The sequence below is a fragment of the Rattus rattus genome, chromosome X, assembly GCF_011064425.1.
Source record: "Rattus rattus isolate New Zealand chromosome X, Rrattus_CSIRO_v1, whole genome shotgun sequence".
In the NCBI taxonomy this organism is placed as follows: domain Eukaryota; kingdom Metazoa; phylum Chordata; class Mammalia; order Rodentia; family Muridae; genus Rattus; species Rattus rattus.
Genome location: NC_046172.1, coordinates 18396456 through 18413064, shown reverse-complemented (window position 1 = coordinate 18413064; position 16609 = coordinate 18396456). Strand labels below are relative to the sequence as shown.

Here is a 16609-nt window from a genome sequence, read left to right as displayed (position 1 = left end):
TCTAGTTGCTTCCTAGAACTATTTTTAATCTTTCAACATTTTATTTATTCAGTCTCTCTCTGTGTATACATGTGGGCACATGTGTAAAGATCGCAGGGCAACCTGCAAGAAACAGTCTTTACCTTCCACTCTATAGTTTGTGGAAATCGAACTCAGCTCACCTGGCCGACTGTAAGAGTTTTTACCCACTGAGCCATCTCGCCAGAACTGGAGACTTTCAATCTAGATCAGGCCTGGATTATTAATACAGTTTCTCCAACTGTTGTCAATCTATACAGTATAGATGAATTACATTTTAAACATTGAAGTCACATAATTATCCTGCTCAGTAGCTTCTTGTGTTTTTCTTTTTACTGTAAAATTCAGATATCACAGATATCAGACATTTAAACTCTTCCCTGGAACTTGAGGCTAAAATCTGAATCCATTCTTTTTTTTTTTTTTTTTTTTTTTCTTTTTTTTTTCGAGCTGGGGACCTAATCCAGGGCCTTGTGTTTGCTAGTGCAAAGCCACCACTGAGCTAAATCCCAACCTGAATCCATTCTTTTATTAACTCTATGTTAAGCAATTTCTATTTTCTAGCATAAATGAAACTTTTTGATCTTAGTGAAAAGTTCAAGATATAAGAAAAAGAAACACAGACACTGAAATCCCTAACAGCAGAAGTTTATTTACATCGAAGTTAAGTGGTGTGTGTGTGTGTGTGTGTGTGTGTGTGTGTGTGTGTGTCTTGTTTTTGAAACAAGATCTTGATATATACTTGGCCTGGACCTCCCTATGTAGACAGGCTGGCCTCAAACTTGCAGCAATCCTCTTGTCTCTGCTTCTCAACTGCTGAGGTCACAGGCATGAGCTACGTTGCCTGGTTGAGTTACGGAATATTTTTAATTCATGCTGAGAAAACAGTAATACTTAAAACTTACATGTATATATTTGATAGTGAATACAAGAGGTTCTGGGAAAGACTTTGGCATACACAACTATTAAAAGCAGGTTATCAGAACACTTAAAACACCATTAGAATCATGTTATCAGAACACTTACATATATCGCCTACGTATACGTTACATCAACTTCATAGACACCTCATCTTCTAACTCCTCAAGCTATTTGAATAAATAGCATTCAAAGATAAATGTTAAGACTGGAGAGTAGAGAAGAAATACAGAAGCAGTGAGCATCACAATATTTCAGAGCCTACATATATGAATACAATAAAATTAAGAAACAGTGTTTCAATTATTTAGTGTGAAACAATATTCGGCAATGTTTAGCGCATGAGAAGACACTGTTTTGGTCCATCCACTCTCTCCAGCTTTTCAAAGTGTTTTCTGGCATTGCGGATGTTGATCAGAGTAGCTGCAGAAGCTGAGGGTGGGGTGGGGAGACACCCAACAGAGTAAGAAGGGCAGTCAAAGGAATGTCTGTCTAGTAAAAGCAAATCAATTCAAAGATCCAAATCCTTCAGTATGTGCCAGAGCACAGGAGCAGAAAGCCTCAAGCTATCAAGGTTTTATGTTTGTAAACCAGTTTGTACATATCCTAAACATAAAACTTCACAATCTTTTCATTTAAGACACAGAACAAGCCTCAATATTTATCTTCCCTTTAAATATTAACCTAATATAGATAAAACCAGGAGAAGAGAGACAATTTACATGGGGATATTTTGGAGACTGTAAGATCCTTTAGTCTAATAGCTATAGCAGATATGGCTTCCATGGTATGGAAATAACAAGTACTGCCCCTTAATACCCATAACAGAAATATGCGGCTGTAGGACACGTAGTGATCCACAAAATGGTTCAGTTTTAATAACTTGGAGGTTAAATGGCTAGTCTTTTAAAAGTTCATGAATCTGGGTTCTCATTTCTTTAAAACTCCTCAATTTAGTGATCTGCTTTCTTAAGTTCTCATGAAGAAAAAACATAATACCTGAGAAAAATTATTTTCCAGCTCCAAAATATATACCTATTAAATAAAATTATTCAATATTCCTATGACCACCGCTATTACTAATTTCTTTAACAGTTGCTATATATGTATATATGTATAGTTTATATTATTCATGTATACTATGTATATTATACGTTACTTATGTATAATATATAAGATGCTTACCATGTTTTAAGTTTACAGTTCAGTGAGGTTAAGTACCTTTATGTTATAGTGCTATTATCCCCACTATAAAATAATTTAAAAATATCTAGTAAAGTCCTACCTCTATGGCATTTGCTTAAAAATTCTATGACTTTGAAACTGTGTCAGCCAAGTTTAAACTTACGAATGGATGGATCAGACATCACGACCATGACGTAAGTGTTGGATGTGAATATGTCAATGAAAGCAGCAAAGTTAGAATTCCTCACTTCCATACTCTGGAAAGAGGCAGCCAGCTTACTATGGGAGAAAGGAAAATGGTGGTTAAAGAAAAAAAAAGGACTAAGTTGCTTATTATGTTAGATATTTTTATAATGCTGTATCTTAATTCACCATGTTTTAAATTTCCATGGAAACTGTACTGATAAACTTAACATGTTTACACAGTTCCTGATGAAGACTCAGAAATGCAAAGGGGCCTAAATCTTGACACATATTAAAAAGTGCTACCAAGGTTTTCTAATAGATTTTAAAATTAGCATGCAAGGTAATAGGCTTCATTATGGCATTTCTCTGTCTCCCACGCACACACAACATTTTTTCCTTACTTTCCCCCATTCTTCCAGAACCCTCACTCTTCACTGTTGAGTCCTTTTATCCCAAAAATAGTGCACCACATTCCCTTTTCTTCCTTCCTCCTAATCAAACTGGAGATATCTTCCTACTTTCTAATGGTCCCATTTCTTATTTTTATGACCTGCACAAAGAGACACAAATTTACATGGAGATTTTTCAAATAAGAGAAAACATAGTATTTGTTTGAGTAGCTTAGTTCACTTAACATAGTACTTCCCCTTCCATTTATTTTCCTTGTCCTTGTGATGCATAATATTCCAGTACTGTATATGCAAAAAGTTTTCTTTAGCTGTAATCTTTGAGCACCAAGGGCTGGATATGTTATGAAAATCTTATTAATAGATCAACAATAATATGGGTGTGCAAATATCTCTGTAGACCAGTGGTTCTCAACCTTCCTCATGCTGTGAGCCATTAATATAGTTTCTCATGTGTGGGGATCCACAAATTTCCTTTGTTGTTACTGAGAAACAGTAATTTTGCTACTGTTATGACTTGTAATATAAATACCTGATATGCAGGATATCTGACATATCTGACCCATCAAGGGGGTCATGACCCATAGGTAGAGAACTGCTTGTCTATACTATGCTATTAACCAATGTATCTGCTTTAGTATTGGTATCAGAGGTTTTTGTCATTATGGCTCTGTAGTACAATTTGAGATCAGGCACTACGATACCTTAAGTGCTGATCATTCTGCTTGAGACCACCTTGACTACTGAGGATTATGTGATTCCATATGAATTCTAGGCTGGCTTTTATAGTTCTGTGAAAACTGTAATTAGAATTCTGTCATGAACAGCAATGAATCTTTGTATTGCTTTCAGTAATATCATCTTACTATATTAATATGGCCAATCTATAAGCATAAAAGGTCTTTCCATCTACTAGTATCTTCTTCAGTCTTCCTTCTGTGCTTTTAAAGTTTTCATTTTAGAGATCTTTCACTTTCTTTGTCCAGTCTAATTTAGATCATTTTATATTTCATTAATTAATTAATTAATTTATAGGATAATTTATTGGGTTTGAAGCAGCTGCAAATGTGACTTCTTTCCTGATTTCTTTCTCACTAAGTTTCTTACTGTTGTATGGAGGGTCTGCTTTAAAATAATCTTTTTTTTTTTTTTTTTTTGTTCTTTTTTTTTTTTTTTTTTTCGAGCTGGGATCGAACTCAGGGCCTATGCCTTCCAAGGCAAGCGCTCTACCACTGAGCTAAATCCCCAACCCCTAAAATAATCTTTTTTGAGACTATAATTACACCATTTCCTCTTCCCTTTCTTCTTCTAAACTCCCAAGCACTCCCCCACCTCTTATGTGTATGCATTTAACTATAAAAATATAACCTACTCTTTTATATAATAACTACTGATTTTTAAATGTGGAATTAGAATCCTGCTACTTTGTTGAAAGTATTAATTAAACAATTATTCAGTTGAATATGTCATTTGCAAATAGAGATAATTTTTCTTCTTTCCTAAAGTCCTTTTTCTTTTTCAGTGTTCTGTCTCTAGTTTTGATCATTACACTGAATAAAATGGAAGGAGTGGGCACCCTTTTATAATTCCTGACTTTTAAGGAAATGCTTTCAATTTTTCCCCATTTGGTAGCATGTTGGTTATAGATTTGACATACATAGCCTTTATTATGTTGAGATACATTATTTTTATTCTGAGTTTTTTCAGGCTTTTATCATGAAAAGTTGCTAAACTTTACTGAAAGCCTTTCCTGCACCTGCTATATAATTGTGTGAGTTCTATCCCTATGATCATTTAGGTACTATGTTTTACTTACTTACATATGTTAAACCAACCTTGGATGTATGAGATGGAAACAACTTGGTCATGGTATATAATCGTAGTGTGTTCTATAATTTAGTTTTCCCGGATTTTGTTGACAATTTTTGCATCCATGTTCAGCAGGAAAACTGGTCTAGGTTATTTTTGGTGCATCCTTATATGGTTTCATAGAATTAATTTGGTAGTATTCCTTCCCTTTATATCACATGGGACAGGTTAGGTAGGTTATAAATGTTTAGAACATACCCATGTCTTCCCAGATTTTGCAAGGTTTTATTTTTGAATAGAATTATTCAATGCTAGGCTGGAGAGATGGCTCAGTGGTTAAGAGCACTGACTGCTCTTCCAGAGGTCCTGAGTTCAATTCTCAGCAACCACATGGTGGCTCACAACCATCTGTAATGGTATCTGATGCCCTCTTCTGGTGTGTCTGAAGACAGTGACAGTGTACTTATATATAATAAATAAATCTTAAAAAAGAATTATTCAATGTGTTCCCTTAGAATACCCTGGATTTTATTAGATTCTGCTGGAGCATCTCCATTTATATTTCTGATTCTATTGATTTAATGATTCCTTTTTCTTCCATTTAGTTTAGCTATTGGTTTATCAATCCTGTTTAGTCTTATAAGGGAACATATTTTGTCCTTAGTCTCTGTTTTATTAACTTCTTCCCTGATTGTTATTATTTCTTGTCCCCTACTGCTTTTAGGTTTGGTTAGTTCTTGTTTTTCTTTTTTTCTTTTTCTCTTTCCTTTTTCCAAGTCAATGGAAGGGGATTTTATTTGGCCAGGTACGGCTCCAGCTTTATTTGACCTTCTTGGGGCACAGGTTGTTGGTATGGCCACACTTCTTGCAACAGTTGACTGATCAAAGGTGCAGGTGTGTGTAGCACTTGCAGCAGATCATCTTGTCACAGTTGTGCTTCCAGACAAGCTGTTGAAGGGGTGGCTAGATGATGCCACTGCGCAGATGCAGCACCAGGTACAAGATGGACTCTGGATATTGTAGTCGGACAGGGTGTGGCCATCCTCTAGCTGCTAGCTAGCCTCTGCCAGTAATGTGGGATGCTTTTCTAGTTTTGGATCTTGGCCTCAACATTCTCGATGGTGTCACTGGGCTCAACATCAAGACTGATGGTCTTGTCCTTCAGGTTCTTCCCGAAGATCTGCATGTTGGTGTCTGCTGCTGGGCCGCCTCGTTGAAGAGAAAGAGGATAGCTAACCAGAAACCTTCCAGTTCTTGTTATTTTTTAAGACATCGAGGTACATCAGTGTTACTTGAGATGTTTTTAAACTGCTAATGCATAGCTTATACATTTTTCTCTTAGAACTGCTTTAACTATATACAGAGATTATGATAAGTTGTACAATCATTTTTATTTGACTTGAGGAAATTTTAAACTTCCTCTTTGATTTAGTCTATTACCCAGAAAACATTCATTACCTACAATTTCTTTGTGTTTCTTTTGTTAATTTTAGTTTTGGTCCCAGTATTATTTGAAAAAATACAAAGAATTATTTTAATTCTTTTGTTAAAGCTTATTTGGTAGCTTATAATGTGATCAGCTTCAGAGACTGTTCCATGGACTGCTAAAAAGAATGTGTAGTCCATGGATGTCAGATGGAATATTCTGCAGATATCTGTAAAACCATTTAATTAGTGATATGATATAGCTCTGACATTTACTTGGTAATTTTCAGTTTGATGACCTATCTAAAGATGAATATTAATAGTACCACTATAAAGACCTGTCTGAATGTTCATACCCCTGTATATTTGTTTTATGAAATTAGGCTGGCACAGCCATTCTTCTGCTTCTATTTGCTTGAGTAGACTTCTGCCCTTTGGCTATATGTTTATAGCTTTCTTTGCTAGTGAGGTGAGTTTATTGTATGCAACAGTTAAGTGAAGAACTGAGGACATTAGATTTAAGGTTTACTATTTCCTAGAGGGGCTATTCTATTGTGTAGAGGTGATGGGCTCCCTCCCAGACCCTTTTTTTCTACATCTTTTCCTCATGGAATTTACTCTTCCTGTGACCTCATGATTGAGACTATCTCTTTTACTGTGTATAGTATTCTTTTTTGTATTATTTCTCTATTAACTTTTAAAAGATAGCTTTCTTGTACATATAGCCAATTTTAGTTGTCAATTGTTTGGCTTCAGGACTTGAACTATTTCATGCCATGCTTTTTCAGCTTTTAAGCTTAGTGATAAGAGATGCTATCTGGGGCCTGGAGAGATGGCTCAGATGTTAAGAGCATTGGCCGCTCTTCTAGATGTCCTGAGTTCAATTCTCAGGAACCACAGGGTGGCTTACAAACATCTATGGCGGAATCTGAAACTGTCTTCACATATGCAGTGTACATATAGATAGACACTCCTTATACATAAAAACAAAATAAATAAATGCACTTTTAAAAAGGCATTTTATCGGGCTGAGATGGCTCAGCGGTTAAGAGCACCGACTACTCTTCCAGAGGTCCTGAGTTCAATTCCCAGCAACCACATGGTGGCTCACAACCATCTGTAAAGAGATCCGATGCCCTCTTCTGGTGTATCTGAAGACAGCTACAGTGTACTTATATATAATAAATGAATAAATCTTTAAAAAAAAAAAGGCATTTTATCCTATACTGATTTCTCCTGACGGCTTTTAATTGTGTTTCTTTGCTTTATATTTCTGGCCGATCTGTCATGGAAAGGGTCTTATTTTGGTCATGGTTACTTGCGGTCACCTGAGTCTGGCTGTCCATTTCATCGAACATTCAGCTGATGCCTTTACAATTTTAAAACTTAAGATTTATTTTATGTGTTTGTGTATTTTGCTTAGATGTATGTCTGTGCACAGTGTGAGCACATGTTCAGAAGAGGCAATTATATCTTCTGGAACTGGTTACAGATGGTTGTGAACCACCATGTGGGTACTAGGAACTAACTCAGGTCTTCTACAAGAACAAGTACTCTTAATTACTAAAACATCTCTCCAATCTGAGGCCCTAACATTTATCTTTTTTAGGTCTGGGCTCTTGAACATATCCATGGTTTGGTTATTCTAGTACACACACACACACACACACACACACACACACACACACACACACACGAATATATGTATATGGGTGTGATATATGTATATGTATGTATGTATATATATGTGTATACATATGTATATATATGAATGTATTTTGTCCTCTATTTTTTTTTTTTTTTTTTTTTTGGTTCTTTTTTTTTTTTGAGTTGGGGACCCCAACCCAGGGCTGCGCCTTCCTAGTGTTAGCGCTCTGCGCTGAGCTAAATCCCCAGCCCCTGTCCCTATTTTAATATTCTTTTTCCTGAACCATTTTGTGTGATAAATGATTTCTTCCCATTGTGCTTGATAGAATCTTCATTTCTAAAGTTTACTTTGATTCTTTTTCAGAATCTCAATTTCCTTAGTGAAATATTTTCTATATGATTTTTGCATTTCCCCTTCACACCGCCGACCTTGCCATCCACTTTGATAGCTTTAGTATCTAGGCCCTGAATTGATTTTCTTACTTCGGTCGTCTGATTATTTGAGTCCTCTACTTGAATATTGATATTTCTTAAAAGTAGGATTCAGAAGGCTTTTTGTGGCATTTCAGGTATCCCACTAGCTTTGGTTTCCAGTATGGAGGAATTGTGAGCAGATGTACACAGTGGCTCATTTTTTCTCTGATGATGCTTTCTTATGTTTTCTGTCTCTGTTGGGATGTGGCTTCTAGTTATACTGTTTCTTTTTCTTACTGCTTTCATTTATTTTATGTGAGTCATCATGGAGAGCTGCCTTTACTTGGGTTTATATTCCTCACAATTATTTATCAAGTGAAACCAATCCAGTAAGAGAAGCAATGGTTTCACAGCAATACAGATGTTAGCTGCTGTAAAAACCCCTTCTGTCCTTCATTTATGTCTTTAAGGTTCAAGACTCAGGTACCATTGGGAAATATATCTTAGTTGTTTAAAACTAAGGTTATTAATAACTAAAAAATAAAAAGAGGAAGGGGTGTGGAAAGGGAACAAACAGAGTAAAGTATGATAAAAGGAAAGTACAGAGCTACAGGTATGAGAATAAAGAAAACCAAGAATAAGTGTGGGGAAAGACTAAAAACATATTCTTGTATGATACAATTTAAAAGGAAAGCATTAAACAACTAAAATACAAACATGTAAATGAATAATTACATGAAAATAATAAGTAAAATGAGACAACAGTTATTATAATGTTAGTATTTCTTCCTTTAGGGTGAGTACAGTTCCTACCCACTTTGGCTGTCTCTTTAGCTTATTCTAGAGACAGCTTATTCAGCTGTTAGTCTCTGCTATCTAAGCAAATTATAGGGGTATTTCTTCCCTGCTGTAAGTTATTTCTCTGTTGCACTTGCTTTCTGTAGGAGTTTCCCAGTATGAAACAATTCATCTATCAGCTACAGCCTTATCTTTGTATTATCCCTCTTTCCAGTTTCTGTGAGGAGCTTTGTGAGTCTGAGGCTCTGAGGGACTGTGAAAGGAGGGTCTATACTTGTATTTACTTCTGTCATGTACTTGTATTTACTGTTAAACCCAGATTGCTGATGTGTATTTGCTAATGACCCATACACCTTGCCCCCAAATCCTTGTGTCCATCTATAACAGCAAGCCAGGTTTAACATAATTCTTTTGTGTTGCTTGTGCAAGCAGTGCTGGCAGGGGAGTGCTTTCGATTCACTCTTCAGGTTAGTCCCTCTGGGGCTCCTGATTGTACTCCCTTGTTGCATTCCTGGTATCCCTGGGAGTCCCAATGCTCATGGTGTACCCAGTTCCTGATTGTATCTCCAAAGCCTGTCTCCAGACCAGTGTTCCTATGACCTGCATGCTCAGGAGGGGACAGCTTCTCCCTAGTCTTATTAGTGCCCTTGATCCCAGTGGAGGCAGTGTGTGTATATATTCGCATCTAGTTGCTCTCTGTTTCTACTGAAGATAGCTTTTCCTATCTCAAGCCAGCTTATTTCTTTTCTATGTCTGCCCCCCGACCCCCACCCCATGACAATACTTTGAGCAGTTCTGCTTGGATGTTGCTGTGTCTTACATTCTTTCCTTCTTAGCAACAGTGTTTCCTTTTTAAAAATCCAGGCTTTTCTCCTTCACCAGGTCACAAGCTTCCCCCTTCCTTTTCAAAGCCTTCTTTGATATTCTATTTTTATTTCAAATGCTATCAACATCATTAAAGGATAATTGACTTGTGTATTTTTATATGTTTTTCTGTATCAGTTTGGTTCTACATAATCCATGGATTTACCTTCTTTTTAATTCCTGAATTTAGTAACTTAGTCTTTGGAGGAACATACTATTCTTGTTCAATTACTTTCCATATTCAAAATATTCTCCTGTTATGTTTCTATTAACAGGACACTTCACTCGTAGGCTCCCTTAGACCTCAACTTTTCATGTGATTTAACAAACTACTGTAAACATAAATGTACAGTCAACTACAGTTTCCTTAAACCTCAAAAACTGATAAATATTATCCAGAAACTAACAGTTCACATTTATAAAGCCACTTACCTACAGCTCAGCTTGAACTGCTTAATAATGTTGCTGATTTTCTCAAATCGGTGGGCATCTCGCTGTTCTTTACACTGATAGTGAGAAATCACCTGTGAAAACAGATATCACGATTTGAATCTATGCAAAGACTCACATCACTGTTACTGATTAAAGCAGACATCTGGAGCCGAGCAGCGGTGGCGCACACCTTTGATCCCAGCACTTGGGAGACACAGGCAGGAGGAGCTCAGATTTAGAGGCCAACTTGGTCTACAGAGTGAGTTCCAGGACACCCAGGGCTACATACTTGTCTCAAAAAACCAAAATAAAGTGTTGGGGATTTAGCTCAGTGGTAGAGCGCTTGCCTAGCAAGCGCAAGGCCCTGGGTTTGGTCCCCAGCCCCGAAAAAAAAAAAAAGAAAAAAAAAAACCAAAAAATAAATAAATTAATAAAACAAATAGAGAAGTAAATACAACTGGCACGTGTGAGACCTTTGGTTATGCTGGTAAGCAATGCACATTCAGTACAAACTCCATTTTAAATTTTCCCACGTTTGGAATATACTGTACAGTACTGTCTTGTAAATCTGAACAGCGATAGTGCAGCCTGAGTTCCACTTCACAAAGATAGATCCTGGATTGCAAAAATAAAGGTCAGATCATTTTCAGAGGATTTGCATTGCTACCCTATGGTGCTTGGGTTAGACATATTTAAATGCATTTTCAGGTTGAGAGTTTACTAGAACATAACCTTATCCTAAATCAAGGAGCATTTGTTGTTTTTCTCAATTACCTTAATCATTAAATTTTACTATAAGACTGTCTCATAAGACAGTCTTTAACTTACAATAGAATAAAATGGAAAGAAATAAAAATATTGAGCTGCTCTTGAGCAGTAATTAACATTTTAACGGAGTCTATAACATACTAGTTGTTAAAATCATATTTAAAACCTTTTACTACATGATCCCAAGTACTGACTACCATAAATGCATGTATTCAGGACAGACACCCACACCAGCTAAAAATACTTTAATAACCCCTTCCAATTTTAATAAAACCACAAGCACTCTAAATGCTGAATAAAGTTGTTCATTTCTAGCAGAAGAAAATCCACCTCACTTGCCAGAAGAGAATTCACACAGAAATCCTGATATAATGTTAAATACTTGTAATAACAATTCTTTTTTGTTTATGAGTATACTGTAGTTGTCTTCAGACACACCAGAAGAGGGTGTCAGATCTCATTACATGTGGTTGTGGAACAATTCTTATACCAATGATAGAGCAGATATATCTTGCTTGAATTTACCTTCCTTAGTACAAATCATCAATAACACATAAGCTTGTTTTTATTTAAAGAGAAACAAAGCTCTCTGTTAGGAACAGAGTCTGCATTGTCACTGTTTGACCATGTGTGGTAGGTAGGTATGGCAAGGGAATAGTTCTGAAAACAAACAGAACAGCTTAGTTACTTATTGGTATAAACATTAGCCAGAACAAATTAGGATGAGTAGTAATTTCAAGGAAGTAAGTTGTACCAGTGGTCTGACTAAGAGACGTCCTCAGGACTTAGCCTGAGCTTCCCCATCTAGCAGGAAGAGTGTGTTTTCATAAAGAAAGAGAGGGGAACTACACATATATATCTCTATCTTCCATTGGCTTACAGGCCAAGGTTTGCTTGCTGCTTACCATCACTGTTCCATTTTAAAGATTTATTTGTTTGTTTTATTTATGTGAGCACACTGCTGCTCTCCTCGGACATACCAGAAGAGGGCATCAGATCCCATTACAGATGGTTGTGAGCCACCATGTGCTTTCTGGGAATTGAACTCAGGACCTCTGGAAGAGTCAGTGCTCTTAACCACTGAGCCATCTCTCCAGCCCATTGTTGGTTTTTCAAGACAGTGTTTCTCTGTGTAGCTGTCCTGGAATGCACTCTATAGACCAGGCTGGCCTGAAACTCAGAAATCTGCTGCCTCTGCCTTACAAAGGTGTGTGCCACCATTGCCCAAAGACAATTAATATTATTTTTAAATGTATACATTAGGTAGGAGAGATGGCTCAGTGATCAAGAGTGATTCCTGGTGTTCCAGGGGACACAGGTTTGATTCCCAGTACCCATGCCAGGCAGCTCATAAATCCTATAAATCCAGCTCCAAGAAATCTGAATACTTTCTTCTGGCCTCCATGGGCAACCAACACACAAGTGGCAACCCCTAACAGACAGACAGACAGACAGACACACACACACACACATACATACATATAAAAGGATTCTTTAAAATACATGTATGTATTATACAGTTTTTTGCATCACTCACAGCTGTACAGCATACTCTGATATTTCTGCCAAATTCAATTAATAAGAAAAGTAGGGCTGGAGAGATGGCTCAGTGGTTAAGAGCACTGATTGCTCTTCCAGAGGTCCTGAGTTCAATTCCCAGCAACCACATGGTGGCTCACAATCATCTGTAATGAGATCTGGTGCCCTCTTCTGGCCTGCAGTCACATGTGCAGGCAGAATGCTGTACATAAAATAAATAAATAAATCTTTTTTAAAAAAGTAAAACTACCAATGTTTTTCTTAAAAGAAAAATGCTGTGCATTTCTTAATATAGTTCAGTGGGTAATAGGGGCCATTTATCAGAATTGAATAGTTACTACTAGAACTATTCTGAAGGTTCTAACAAGGCATACCTGCAAAAATATAAATTTTACTAATTACTAAAACGTGATTTACCAAAGGAATTTTTCCACACCACTGTGGATGGTATCGTTTTATTAATAGAAACATACATGCTATGTTAAAGGGAGGTAGTTCTTCCTAAAAGTAGTAACACGGTATTCTCTGACTACAAGAAGGAAGTTTGAGATATAGTTGGAGAGCGGAAAGTCCTTACCAGAAAGGTAGCTCTCTCAAACAGAAGTACTTCATCAGCCTCAATAATTTCAGCAAATTAAGGTTCATTTCAGTTGCTGAACATTGGGAATCAGCTGATAAACAATGCTGGACCAAGCCTAACAGGAGACAAGTACAATTGACTATTACTAACAGATAGCCAGTTCCAGGCCTTTGAAATGAGTAAATACCCCACAAGATATAGAGAGCAGAAAACATTGATAATTGGGTAAAAAATATACAGATGTTAAATACAACAAAAGTGAAAGACGAAAATTAACGTAATACTTGATTTACACCTCTGAGTTGAATTTCTAGAGTTCAAACACTTAGGAAATCTCTTTCCATGAGTAAACAGTAATTGAATGACATCCTTGGGGAAAAATTTGCAAAGTTTGATCTGTTATGCTAAAACCCTTCTAATCCAGACATCCAACAAATATTGAAGTCCAACATTGTACACAGCTTTAAAAAGAAGTAATGCTATATTAAACATACATCTAAGAGTCCGTTTTCTGAAAATATCAGAGCCACGATGACAAGTAGCCCCTCCCTTCAAAGATATAACATGTCACTGTAGAAGAAATGACTGGAATTGTAATTTTCAAATGTTCGGTGACATCTGTAAAAATTACTGGTTCACTTGATTTTTTAAAGGCCTATAATGTCTCTGCGTGAAGCTGACTTCATCCAAGAGTACGACTAATACAGTAATACATGCAGATGAAATTGGTTTCACTCTCCTAGTATTATCTTAAGGTGCTTGTACTTCTCTGTCCTTTACGCTCACTCCCGATTTGTTTGGTTAGGTGTACTATGTTCTTCTGTCTCCTAGAAGACATCAGGAACCTTATTGTAACCATTTGTGTATGTGACAGCATCCAATAGACAATGAATGCTTGTTGAATAAAGCATAGCAGACAAATTTAAGTCAGGTCTATGCAGCATTGATATAAGGGACAGTAGTAGTGCCATGTCTCCAATTAGTCTTATTACTTAGGCATAGTGTTCCAAGTTCACAGGTGGGTGTTAATGTCACTATTGCATTTCCCTTGGAGAAGGCACCAAAGCTAACCACAGCAGAGACATTGTCACTCACAGCAGTGTTGTGATTGGCCAATTATCTTTGGTCCTGTTATGTACTGCCATCCTTTACACCGCAGTGGTTCTACCAGTGTGTCATGCCCATCCTTTTTCACATGCTCTATGGGAATAGGGCTCTGAGAGAAATTTGGCCCAAAGCAATCTCGAACAGTACTTCCTAAATAGGTATCTCAAAATAATGTTATTAGAGTGAGCCTGGGTAAACATAATACTGAGGGGGGAAATGAAGTCGTTAAAGAAATCAATTGCTATTTTTCAAAAGTCCAGTGGTTTTCTTCCTTGCAAGTGAGGGTTCTGTGCTTCTGGTTGTAGATGCTTGTCAGATGAGTTGATACTGAAGCTCTAGTTACCAGTACAGAGAACGATCCCGTGCTATGTAGAGTCACTTGTCAGTGAATACCAGAAGCAGTCTGAAGGAACGGTCTGACCAACGGGGACACAAAAGTAGTTAATCTTTAAACCACTGGTGTTAAGAGAATGGAAGAAAGCAGAAACGCCCATTCACTAAGTAACTTCCACTTCATCCCCAGAACTACTGAGAGAATAAGCTCTAAACTGCAAACAGTGTGGTGATCATTCCAGCAATGTTATCAGTGAGGCTTGGCTGCTAAACATATCATTTCCAATTTGACATGAAAGCTGGACTTACAGTATACAATGTACATATCACATCTCATTAGGAGTCACTTTTCCCATTTCTCCACTGAACATTTTTCTTCTAATTTAGACTGTCTGAATTTAGGCAGATTAGTTAATCCCATTAACATGTAGAAGGATCTGCACGTTAGATGCAACTACAATAATCACTGAGATCACAGTGGGTCAAAATGCACGGTGGATGTTAAAGAACACTTTTTGCTATGACAAAGAAGAGTAGAAGCAGATAAATCATATCCACATGGCAAGTTCAGTGTGACTTGGTGACAATGTTGACCCGATCTAAGATTAAAACCAAAATCTTTTGATGTTAAGCTTGATGTTCTTTGAACAAAATGTTACAGATTATTTTCTTTTTAGTATAACAAATCTAGATGCATATGAAGTTGTTCCAAATATTTTAGTTTTGTTAATATCTTTCTAACTTTTATTCATGCTCTTAAAGTAGAGACTTAGGAAACATACACACCTTATACAGAGTTTCATCCCAGATAGATGTTCGGAAACAAGAACATTCTAACGGACGCGATAAACGCCTTAAGTCTTCTTCTCGTTCTTTAAAAATCTGAATTAAAAAATCCAACAACCTGATGAGCATACTCTTTCTGATGAGCTCTACTCTTTCACTGAAAATTTTTGAGATTTAATTATTTTATCATATTTTGACCAGGACCTCTTACTCTGTCTTCATAGGAATCTTGAGTATTATTATTTCTCAAAGAAGAATTGTAAATGTAATTAATGACTATTACATTTCTTCAGGCTTATCCAAATTTAGTGAAATACTCATAGAGATCACTATATTAAACAGTAAAATCTATCATACAGATCTTAAAAATACATATATAATCCAATTTACCAAATCTAGGGAATTTTAATATGGCAATACCAATATTAAAATTGTGCAACTTAAAATACATTTAGTTCTACAGTATTATAGACATATTCTTTTTAAACCATATATTATTCATACATATGTGAGCATATATATGTTTAGTGTATTAATTTACAACACATTTATAACCCACATGAGCAACTAAGCTCTAGCCAGCTAGTTGTTTCCATGTATACATCCCCACCTATACAGAGAAAATATCTATATCAAATATGGACTCAGACCTTCCGCTAGTGGGTGGATTGCTGATTTTAAAAAGTACATCTTTTAAATTAAAAATGTAATTGCATTACTTTCCTCCCTTTCCTCCCACCAGCCCCCCCAGGTCCCCTTCAACTCCTTTTCTTTGTCTCCTTTTCCTTTTAAAAATGGATATTTTCCTTTAGTTATTGTTACACACACAACACAGCACAAATATATAAATGCAACCTGCTGTGTTCATTTTTGCTGTTTGTGTATATTTGGTTTAAGGGCTGACCACTTTGTACTAGGTAGTCAATTACTGTCTAATTGGACTTAAGGCCCAAAAAGAGGGAAAGCATACCTGGTACTAGAAACCTAGTTAACTAGTAGTGAAGTCATGGATCTTAGAAGAGAGAGAATCTACAACTGCCACTTTGATAGACCAGCATTAACTCCCTGCTTTATTTTGAAGCTTATCCTTGTACCTACAGATAGTAATTAGTACCCCTAATCATGAAGGCCCTCTTTACAGCAAATGTAGACCATCACAAGCGACCACAAATGGACACAACATATTTTGAGGAGCCCAGTCCCAGTAGATAGTTCATCACTGTTCCTGGATCTATGGCTCAGGGAACATTGCAGAAGAGGACTAGAAGAAGAATGTGAGAGCCAGAATACTGGAAAAATCCACGTGAAACCCCCCCTAGACATATTTGGTCCCCAGCTCGGAAAAAAAAAAAGAAAAAAAAACCCTAAAAATTAAAACATATTGCTATACCCA

At 36.6% G+C, this 16609-nt stretch overlaps 1 protein-coding gene and 1 pseudogene across 1 annotated transcript in view; both read right to left on the bottom strand.

The window, feature by feature from the left end:
- Positions 1-650: 650 nt before the first annotated feature.
- Rragb (Ras related GTP binding B) overlaps positions 651-16609 on the bottom strand; it is a 32383-nt gene continuing 16424 nt past the window's right edge. The window contains 6 exon segments of the mRNA XM_032889620.1: positions 651-1368; positions 2285-2400; positions 10104-10195; positions 12988-13045; positions 13047-13105; positions 15217-15312. Coding sequence (XP_032745511.1) covers positions 1271-1368; positions 2285-2400; positions 10104-10195; positions 12988-13045; positions 13047-13105; positions 15217-15312 — 519 coding nt within the window. The 3' untranslated portion in view covers positions 651-1270.
- Positions 5139-5736, bottom strand: LOC116888352 (annotated as a pseudogene).